Genomic DNA, 10,152 nt, shown 5'->3' with positions numbered 1-10,152 from the left:
GAGGGACAACACTCTCTTAATCTTATAAGACTGACCCCTAAACAGAAATGGGCACGTAACTGGTATCTTTATATCCCTCCACAAGGATGCTACAGTGCTAAAAGAACACTGACTTCATTATTCAGAGGTTGCCATGAGCAGTTTGCCTTTCAGCTTTACCAGTTTTTTTGTACAGGAGGCATGGAATGAGCACAAGGAACTGTGAATGAAGAACTTTTATTGCAAAATCAATAGTATTATCAAGGGTTAACAACATTGTATTACTTCAATACTAAAACCAAACGTGTCATTTTCTAGGAGGTAGTCAAATAATCCTGGTGTCTTCAGCTTGGTCTTCAAGAGGAGGTGGATGTTCCTATACACTAAAGAGAAAAAACCCCCAGCCATGAGTGTGACCAGATTTAGGGACATCTTTATGTTTCTGCCAAATCAATACTCTCCCTGAAATATTTCCTTGTTGTCTAATGACCTCATTGACATTGTTTTATTTCATTGTGACACCTTTAGTAGGCTACAGTTTGGCATGTTCATGTGAAGTAAATACCATTTCTCTCTCAGATCACATTTGTTCCAGTACTCAATTGCTCTTCAGCATTGAGGAAGAATGCCAGGATATGGAGCTGTGAGGTTGCATCAGCTGAAAAACACCCCTCTCCATACAGAAGGACAGGTTTTTCAGTGTCTGTAAATGGATCTGCATCTCCTGAAAGCTGCAAACCCATTGCTTCTCCACTTTCCCATGCAACACAGTTTGCACATGGGATAAGGAACACTGAAACGGTGCAGGGCTTTAACCCAGGGCTGTAACACTGCCCATGGCTCTGCTGTCAGTTAGCAACAGCAACCAAATTCTTGCAAACTCATTACTTCTCCCACAGCAGAAACTGAAGGTGATCCCTGACAAACAGTGCCTTTTGACAATGTCTGCTGGACTGGGAGGCAGCAGGTATTTAGTAATGCATATCTTTAGTATTCTACACAGAGTTAATAAAACTGTCCTAAAATGAATGAACAAATCAATATCTCAAGGTTAGCTTACCTCCTGTTTTTTGTCCTCATGGTTCTTTCTTAAGTCAATCCAGTAAATGAACCTCTTCATCATTAGTCTCCTCACGACGTTCTCTTCTCTCTCGTGCAATCTGCCGAACTTTTTTGCTTATCCCTTGTACAGGATTGATACATGGACTGCAACACATTAAAACAACAGCTGACATTGGTTGACTGCCAAAGAAGGAATTTAGAGAAGGTCACATAGACTTCAGCCATGTAGTCCTAGCTCCAGTAAGAAACCTCCCAAAGCTGCAGCTGATTTCAGGAGCCATCACAAGGTTCATCTCTAAAACGTAGATTAAAGTGAGAAAAAGCATTTCAATATGCTTTTCCCATCTCTTACACTTTCTTCATGAATTTCACCTCACCTTCGGATTCATATAAGTTGGAAAATACCTTAAGGATGATCAAGTCCAACTGTTAACTCAGCACTGTCCAGTCCACCACGAAACCATGTCCCCAAGTGTTACATCTACATGGCTTTTAAATGCCTCCAGGGCTGGACTCAACTACTTCCCTTCCTATTCCAATGCTTGACAACCCTTTCAGTGAAGGCATTTTTCCTAAAATCCAATCTAGACCTCCCCTGGCACAGCCTGAGGCCATTTGCTCTTGTCCTGTTGCTTGTTACTTTAGAGAAGAGACTGACCCTCACCTGGGCACCTCTTGTCAAACAGCCACCCCTTGCCACGTAGCACAAGGACCTGCCAAACCTTTCCAGGGCTCTCCCTAGTTGCCCATGTTTGCTCTCTCTCTTTTTTCCTTCTTAATATAGACTCCTATGGAAAACCTTGGAATTTGCTCTAGGAGAGGCACAGTGGAGTTCAACAATTATCCCAAATTTCAACAGCAAAAGCCCTCTTATTTTTTTGATAACTCTGGAGAACCATTTTTACTTTTCTGCACATCTTTTGCAGTACAGACTTGGCATTGTACATAGGGTCCTCTCAACAATGACTGTACAATGCTGAAAACAAAAGAATTTCCACCCAGAGAGAAGGTTTTTTGGCTCATTAAAGGAATGCTTTTCAAAGCAGTATTCTCTATCAACTGCCTCTAAAATCAGTAAAGCTCAAAGTTTGATAGGATTGCTTCTTTCCTAGAACTCAAATATATGATGTTGGAAATTTAAACCATTTAGCATCTGGTTAATCACCGCATTAAAAAACAAAGCAAAAAAAACAAGTCATAGCAGAAGAGCAATATTCCTAATTTCACTGGCTATGAAAAAACACAGAAACAATCATTTAAACATTAATGTGAATTCCCTCAAAATGAACACATATTAATTCATTTTCCAGAAAATTTATGGTAATTTCATGTTGATTCTTTGCCTCCTGTTTTCAGAGTCATGGATGACTCAGTGCAGCTCTCTGTATGCTGAGCATCAGCTGTTGAGCACAGTGTAAGATGTAATGTGGAGATTTTCACAGTAGGTTTTGTCAAAATGTGGAACTCCACAGCAATAGCCATCTGCTAAGCAGCCACATTAGTAAAGTCTATGTGTGTGTATACATGGATGTATATGATCCCACACAGGCTACTATACCTTAGTAGAGCAAAAGTTTAACAGTTGGGGGGAAAAATCTTCACTAAAAAGACAATTCTGTCATATTTACCAAGCTGTAGCACTAGCCATTCAATATGAATTACTATCTTAGACAATAAAGCACAACTATGTTAATTCCTTCAATCCCATTTTAATGATTTTGATGTTGTGGAACTTACATTTTCCCACTATATTAAGAACACCTACATGTGCTGAAACTCTTCACAGTGTCAAACACTAAACTGCTTGCATAGAACTCACAGGCTGTGATGTGCCCTATACATTAATAAACCCCATGCTGCACATTAGAAGTATATTTAGGGATAATTAATTCCCAAGCACACTCACAGCACATCTTTCTTATTCTCTTCAGGCCTACTACTTTGTTATTCCCTTCCGTGTCCTACTGTGTAACTCCAGGTCTGTCCTGGAGGCCTTCCTGTTTTATGTGCAACTTCCCAAGCAAGTGAAGCTAAGATTAAGCCCAAGTTCTTTATAACCAGGTCTTTAGAAATAGTACTAGGGCATTAAATCACTTTTTTTCCTTAAGCCAAATTGACTCTGTGTTTTATATAGCTTCAAAATAGAAGGTCTCATCTTTTGTGTTTGCACATTAGTTCCTTGCCCTTTTTTTCCAAACTTTCCTCCCCTCACCTACTTAGAAGATGTCAGTTTTCCATATTTTCACCGTTTAGAAGCAGTACTTCTTAAATTTGCTCTGGTGACACATTTACCTTCTCTGTAAAATGGCACAGCAGCAGATTGGTAGAAGCCCCAAAATCAAAAATCCTCCTCCGGTGAGCAAAATCAGTCGAATTGCCAGTTGCACATCTGTAGAGTCAGCAGAAGTTTGCATTAGTTCTGAAATATTCTAATATATCCACTGAGGTACAGGTGACAGAGATCAGCCTCTAACACAGACATTTTTATTGCCATGAAGTCACAGCCACGCTGCCACTTCTCTTAGACAGAGGTTTTGTCAGCAAAACTCTTGACAACATTTATACCTTAAGACTTCAGTAAATACCAAGGAAAATTGCCATCTTTTAGCTGAATTTAGAGTTGGGCTCAATGATCACAAAGGTCTTTTCCAACCTAAATGATTCTAGGATTCTGTGTATGTATCTTAGGCAGCAACATAACGGCAAAAGACTAAGAAATGAGCTCAGGTGAGAAAGAACTGGTCTCAAATTTCACCTGAGTTCGAATAGCACAAGTGTTTGTTTAGTTTCACAGGCAACTGGGGTTTGAGTGAGCCCAGGGCATGGGGCAGGGTTGAGTGGGGGGAATAAATAATAATAATAATAATAAAAAAATAAAGTCCTTCGGAAGCTTCTTTAAGAATAGAGACAAAATCTTTCAAATGAATGCTATTTGTCTACTTCAGTTCATAACTTTAGCAGCATTTTCAAAAACCCTCATTTTATTCCTGGCGAAATTGAAGACAAAACTGCCAGAGAGGAATGCTTCAGTATGCAGCCTGTGAGCATCTTACAAACACAACTGCCATGAGTCCAATATCTGCTAAGTGCTTCTATTTTGTCAACAGATTGCTACAAGGCAAACAGTAACTGTTTTCTTTGGACATATGCTGAATATCCAGGAGTGTTCAAGAAGCTAATTAATCTATGAACAAATAATTCAGTAAAATAATCAGCCTTTGATATTGATGTCCAAACAATAAAAGCTTAACTGGAATGAGGAATCAAGCAGTCACAGCTGAATAAGCATATTTAATTTTGACATTTGCTTGAGTATGTGTCTTAAAAATGAGCAGAAGACATATAATTTTCTCTGTACAGCTCTTCTTCTTGCCATAGTGAAGTGTCTTTTATACATAACATAAAGGCCCAGGCTGGGAATGAATATTATTAAAACATTCAATTTCTGTTGTATGCCCCTACCAAACCATGTAAAACACATCCAGTTCCTTCACCTTTTCTTTACAGCACTTTCATGGAGTCACTACTACTTTAGATTAAACCTCCTTTCCACAAACAAAGCCTTTACTTCACTTTTTATACGAACATATGTGACTATGTTTCTTTGTATGTCACTTGCTCTCTGCTCGTGCTGGGCTGGACAAGACATCCAGACAGCTCTCTATCAATGCATTGTTTTCTTTATTAATATAAAGGAAGAAATAAATGCACTTCCTTTAAAGAGAGGAGTGTCCTGAAAAACTGAGGTTATAAAGAGCAAAGAAAATTGTGTTGTCTGAGCAGAAGCAGCACCTGGCCATGAGGCTGAAAGCCACAGCACCAAACTTACCGTCTTTAACCGGCATGTGACACTGCAGGTCCTGGCCAATTTTCATAGGACAACAGTGATTTTTCAAGCATTCAGATTTATTAAGGCTTTCTACGTGACAAGGAATTAAGGGTTGCTCGTTGCTGAGACGGCATGCTTGAAAAAGGAAAAAAAAATAAATAAGATTTCTACCCTAGAAGAAATGCCCAAGTAGAGGGAAGCCATCACTTCGGTGTCTCTAGTATGTTAACTCTGCCAAAAAACAGTATCATTGGCTTCCATGTATGTTCTTTCCCAAAACCTAATCAATCTTTACATTAAAATGAACAGAAGGGCATAGAAAATCTTTAGTAATTTGCGTTGTTTCTGTAAGAAACAATTACAAAGCTGAAGTTAAACACCATCCTGCCACTTCTTTTGTACTTAGGTTTGTAAAGTAAGTGAAAAATGACAAATTAAATTTTCTGACTGGATTGTTTTGAATTAAAAAAAGAAAACAGACATTTAAGGCAATTTTTTTTTTTAAGGACTATGTTGCAACCAACCACTTCTGTTTGGCACTAATTATATGTTTCTACAAACAGCTGAAAATCAGCTGAAAAAAACCCCACATTATTTTGTTATTGAACAAAATATTTAAACAATTTTAAAAAAATTCTATTTAATAACAGATTTATTGATAATCATGAGATCCTTTTTGGGAATGGGTTAAATGTATAAGATAGTCATAAACAGTAGGTGTCTCTGTATATTTAATTCCTGGAAAACTTCATATCACATCCCTTATGTGACAGAGCAGCTGCAAAGCATCATTTGGTTCCAACAACACTCCCAGGACTGGTTGCATTGTCAGTCTCACATTTATCACAGACATTACTTGTAGCCAAATTCAGTTTATTAAATAGGGGATCAGGCTCTTCACCAGTCCTCTGTGTTTACTTAGGGCTAGGTGTGAGTAATATTGGGGGAGGTACACTGCTATTAAAGTGATGTAGAAATGTATTGAGCTGAAAAGTAGTATTTCTGCTTGTCCTATTGGTCTGTAATCTAGATATTGAACCAGGCTTGCAATTTTTATACATAAAAAACCCTTTCTTATTGATATTAGCAAATTAGCATTGTGATTTCTGTCTCAATAATTTTATGAAAAAAATGTAGTTCTTGTCATTTAACTTTAGCAGTCCCAAGGTGAGTGGATCAGCCTACTCTCACAGCCCTGGAGTCTTCCCCAGCCAGTATAAGTCGCAGAAACACCAGTGTGGGGCAAAATCCTTCTCTCATTTAGGCTGTGCCAAATTTATTTCTACACGGGAAGATTAGAAAACTAGTTCAGATGAGATACAGCAAAGCCAGGCACGGTGCATCCTGTGCAAAACTTTCCATCACAATTCCAGCATTTCCAGCATGATCACATCCCTGAGGGTGGGAGGGTTTTGCAGGAGGGAAGCAAATTTGTGATTGTTCCAAAGGCACATTTAGCAATACCATTTTCAAGAGATGTAGTGAATTTTAGTCTGAGGGTTTAAAATACATTAAATGCTGACAGGTAGGGGTGGGAGGATGGACTGGAAGTGAGGCAGAAGTGGAAAGGGAAGAGAGAAACAATGCTGCCATGGTGAAGTGCCACTTACTCATTGGCCTGAAGAAGCTTAAGAGAGATTCGAATACACCTTTCAGTGTCATGTTGGGACTGTGGGGTGCTGCTTCACTTTGTCCTAAACCTTGCTGCACTGGCGCTGCAAGAACTGAAAGTTTACAATGATTAGCTCATTACTATCAAAATATCCATAATTAATTAAATGCAATTATATTTTCATGCTGATTATCACTCATTATGAAGGCATTTACAGTCATTATGAACTGTGTCTACTGAGGGCCAGCAAGGTTAAGCATAGATGTCTTTCTGTTGTATTCACTTTTATTACTTCAAATTGCTCCATGAAACACAGTGAGTAAAGAACTAAAGCCGTAAAATTTAAATTAAAGAATCCATTCAGGTGGAAACTGTCAAGGATAAAAAGCCCTGCTGTTCACCTATAAGGTTCAGGTTACATGAAAACACTTTATTGTATCTACAGTTATATTTCTCTTAGGTACACAAGCAGAACATTCAGCCTTCTGGACAAAGATCAGACCCCAGCTAAAACACAGAGAAGTGGTGAAAGGCATCTTTATCAGACACAAACAAACATGCATCTATCCCAATATTTTGCTTCAGTGACCTACTGCAGTTGTGTAGGAAAGAGCAAAACATCCCGAAAATAGAGGTACTGCAGTATTTCCCCAAACCATAGTGATCTCTTGCTCTGGGACTTCTCAATCACCTTTCATTTACACTACTCTAAAAAATGTGGTGTCAGTAAACCTTGCTGCCTCCCCGCATCTCTTTTTCATTAAACCAAAAGTGCAAATCACAGTGGGACTCCACTGGCAATCAACCACTCCCCAATGAGGGGGAAAAAAGAAACCCAGGATTCCCCCCCTGCCTGCCTTTTTTTCTCTACATGAGAGAAACTTATACCATCACAACTTTAATAGCTTTCTGTGATGGAGTCTGCTGAAAGCCATTTCATGGTTTTAGAGTTCCTTGTGAACAAAAGTGAGATTGCAGCCTAACCAAAAACTAAGGTATCGAACAACAATCTTTTGGATAATTATTGAGCTAACAGCAACAAGAGCATAAATTCCCTACTTGTCCTGGGGCACAGCTTGCCCCTTCTGTGCCATACAAAACTCCCTGGCGAAGAAGCAGCATCAGTGAAGGGAGAATTGAAGTTATTGTCAAAATAGAGAATCTGAAACTAATGTATAACAGAAAAGTGACCACCAAAGCTCACACCAACAGTTATGTCATGGGGCCCCTCTCCCTGCCAGTGAACAGCACAGAAGAGCAGAAAATTTTAAAGATTCTGTAATAATTTCACAGGAATTTCATGAGATGAGGTTTACAGCAATCAATTTGGTAAGAATTATCTGAAAACATGGCCATGGCTGCATTACACACTCCTGCCAGAGTTTAAAGAGACAGGAGCCATACATGTACAGAGGTTTAATGGGCATTGCTGTATTTATCACATTTTATCTGTCTTAGAGCTCACACTCCCACCCTCCCACCCTGGAAGCCTTTTACAACGACACAGCAACTGAGAGCCTTTCATCAAGAGCTCAACAGGGAGTCCCTAAGTCTGGTTTCTCAATGCATTAAGGATCAGACTCAACCTTAACCTGTGGACTGCTCCTTTATACATGTCAGATGCACAAATTTAACTTCTGTTGTGGGTGCAAGTTATCAGACAAAAATCTTTTCAGTCATTTGCTGTGGTAAGCAAATACATCAATTCTCAACAGACTATAAGAACACCTTTAATAGTATGCTAGAAAAAAAAAAGTCAAAGCAAGATAAAAAATAGAAGAATCTATAATCAAGTTAAAATAAAAGCAAGATGCACTGCCGGGGATGAAACAAGCAGCATTTCTGGTACAGATGCACAAAGGGGAAAGTTGCAGGAAAATTTTTTTTGCTCTATTTAAGTCTCAGGACTGATCAATCCCCTCTGGAGTAGCTGCTTGTAATATTTCTCAGTATTTTCCAATCATCCCCAAGACAACAAAACTGTAAACTTCCTGCTAGTAAAAGTAATCGCTGTTTCTCTGAAAATGCTTTTCCCCTTGCAATACTCACGTGAATGGATGCTACAAAGCAGGATCAGGACCATGACGACCCACGCTCGATGGGTGCCAATGGGCAGCATTACTGCAATAAAACCAACAGCAACAACAGGAACAGGGGCATGCATAAAAAAATTACTGGTCTTAGCTTCACATTTATGGCTTAGAACAAACCTGACAGCTGATAGCTGCACAGAGAACTGCCTTTTTTTTTTTTTTACAAGAAAGGAGGCCAAACCCAGTGAATCCATATATATTTTGGCAAGAAATGATTTTGAAGAAATTACTCACCTAAAGAGAGTTTAAAGGAAGGCATCTTGTTAACAGAGACTAGCCAAAAAATTATGTCTCTGAAGTGTCCCAGAGCTGGACACCTGGCACTTAAAAAGATCATTTTTAGCTAAAAATTTTAATCCAGGTTCAGTGAGCAGAATCAGGACTGAAGAATGAAAAATTGCGGGAAGCTTAAAACTGAATTCTGGTGTAGCTCGCTGAATTCTTCAGTCTTTTTAAAATTGGAACATATGCTTGGATAACAATTTTAAAAGGTGGTTCAAAACTGTATTATGGACAAAAACATTTTAAGAAATCCCAAAGTCATTCATAGTAATTTAACAGCAGATTTAAGCTGTGTTTTGTACCCCCAACCAACCCCTGATGACCGCTTTGCCAGATGCTGTATTTCACTTTGCCTGCTGCTCCTCTTTTAACCTCAAAAGGTCTTTTTTCTATTATTACCACTTAGTTGTTAAGACACCTTAAATCTAGACACTATCTTGCTAGTATTGATAAGGGGAGAATCCCATTTTTTGAAGTGCTATACAGGGAAAAGACTGGCTGTGTTTCACACAGATAATGCCCTTTGAAGGGTCAGTTCTCTCAGCACTCCTGCTGCTCAATGAGGAGGTTCCCTGCCCTCAGATATACCTGTGCTATAGAGGAATACACACATATAGAGAGGAATTCTGTCCCATGGAGAAACTTTGCTTTGGTAGTTAAACATGAAATTATTTCTTAATAGGATAGGAATCATTTTTCAAGATACCTATTAAAATCTAATACCATTCAGGACAAAGTGGGAAAATGCTTTTAGGGAGAAGGAAAACAAGAGAGATAAAGAGAAAATTCTTGTTCTTGCCATTACTTACTTCTTTTGCTGTTTTCTCCACTCCTGCTGGAGCAGGACACTTGCAGCTCTCCTGAGCACAGCACCTGCAGACTGGCTACACAGGACCATGACAACCATGGAGTCAAAGCACATCACAATGGGCTCCCCACAGTTACCACCAGCAGCTCAGATGGATGGAACAGGATGGATCAACAGAGGGGCCACAAAACAGCTGAATGTGTTTTGGGAAAAATCAGCCCCTCCAGAGACTGTTAGAAAGCCTCTCAGTCTTCTAATTCACCAAGTTAAAAACAAGTTTGTACTTTTAACAATCACACTCCAGTGTGCAACACAGAAACACCACCTAATTTTGCAGACCAGGTAACAGATGCACCAAGAGATTAAAACACATTCCTCTCAAACCAGAAAATGTTTGGTCAGAGTGCTTATTTAGAGCTTCTCACTGACCCATGAAAGGTGAATTAATTAGGTAACAGGATCATCCAATTGGTTCACCAAATATTTG

At 39.1% G+C, this 10,152-nt stretch overlaps 1 protein-coding gene across 2 annotated transcripts; it reads right to left on the bottom strand.

The window, feature by feature from the left end:
* Nucleotides 1–200: 200 nt before the first annotated feature.
* On the bottom strand, nt 201–9,792 carry FMR1NB (FMR1 neighbor). 2 transcript variants are annotated; one of them, XM_064669748.1, is made up of 7 exons: nt 9,667–9,792; nt 8,532–8,603; nt 6,481–6,594; nt 4,871–5,005; nt 3,334–3,430; nt 1,030–1,185; nt 201–351 (listed from the first exon to the last, which is right to left on the bottom strand). In XM_064669748.1, exons 2-6 carry the CDS (start codon nt 8,599–8,601, stop codon nt 1,074–1,076), a joined length of 528 nt encoding a protein of 175 aa, XP_064525818.1. In that variant the 5' UTR covers nt 8,602–8,603; nt 9,667–9,792; the 3' UTR covers nt 201–351; nt 1,030–1,073. The 2 variants fall into 2 exon arrangements, with proteins under 2 accessions (XP_064525818.1, XP_064525817.1); XM_064669747.1 differs by having other exon boundaries at nt 201–362; nt 1,040–1,185.
* Nucleotides 9,793–10,152: the final 360 nt, after the last annotated feature.

Source organism: Pseudopipra pipra, chromosome 13, assembly GCF_036250125.1.
Source record: "Pseudopipra pipra isolate bDixPip1 chromosome 13, bDixPip1.hap1, whole genome shotgun sequence".
Classification (NCBI taxonomy): Eukaryota; Metazoa; Chordata; class Aves; order Passeriformes; family Pipridae; genus Pseudopipra; species Pseudopipra pipra.
The sequence above is the reverse complement of the archived record's forward strand: the minus strand, read 5'-3'. Positions and strand labels throughout refer to the sequence as shown.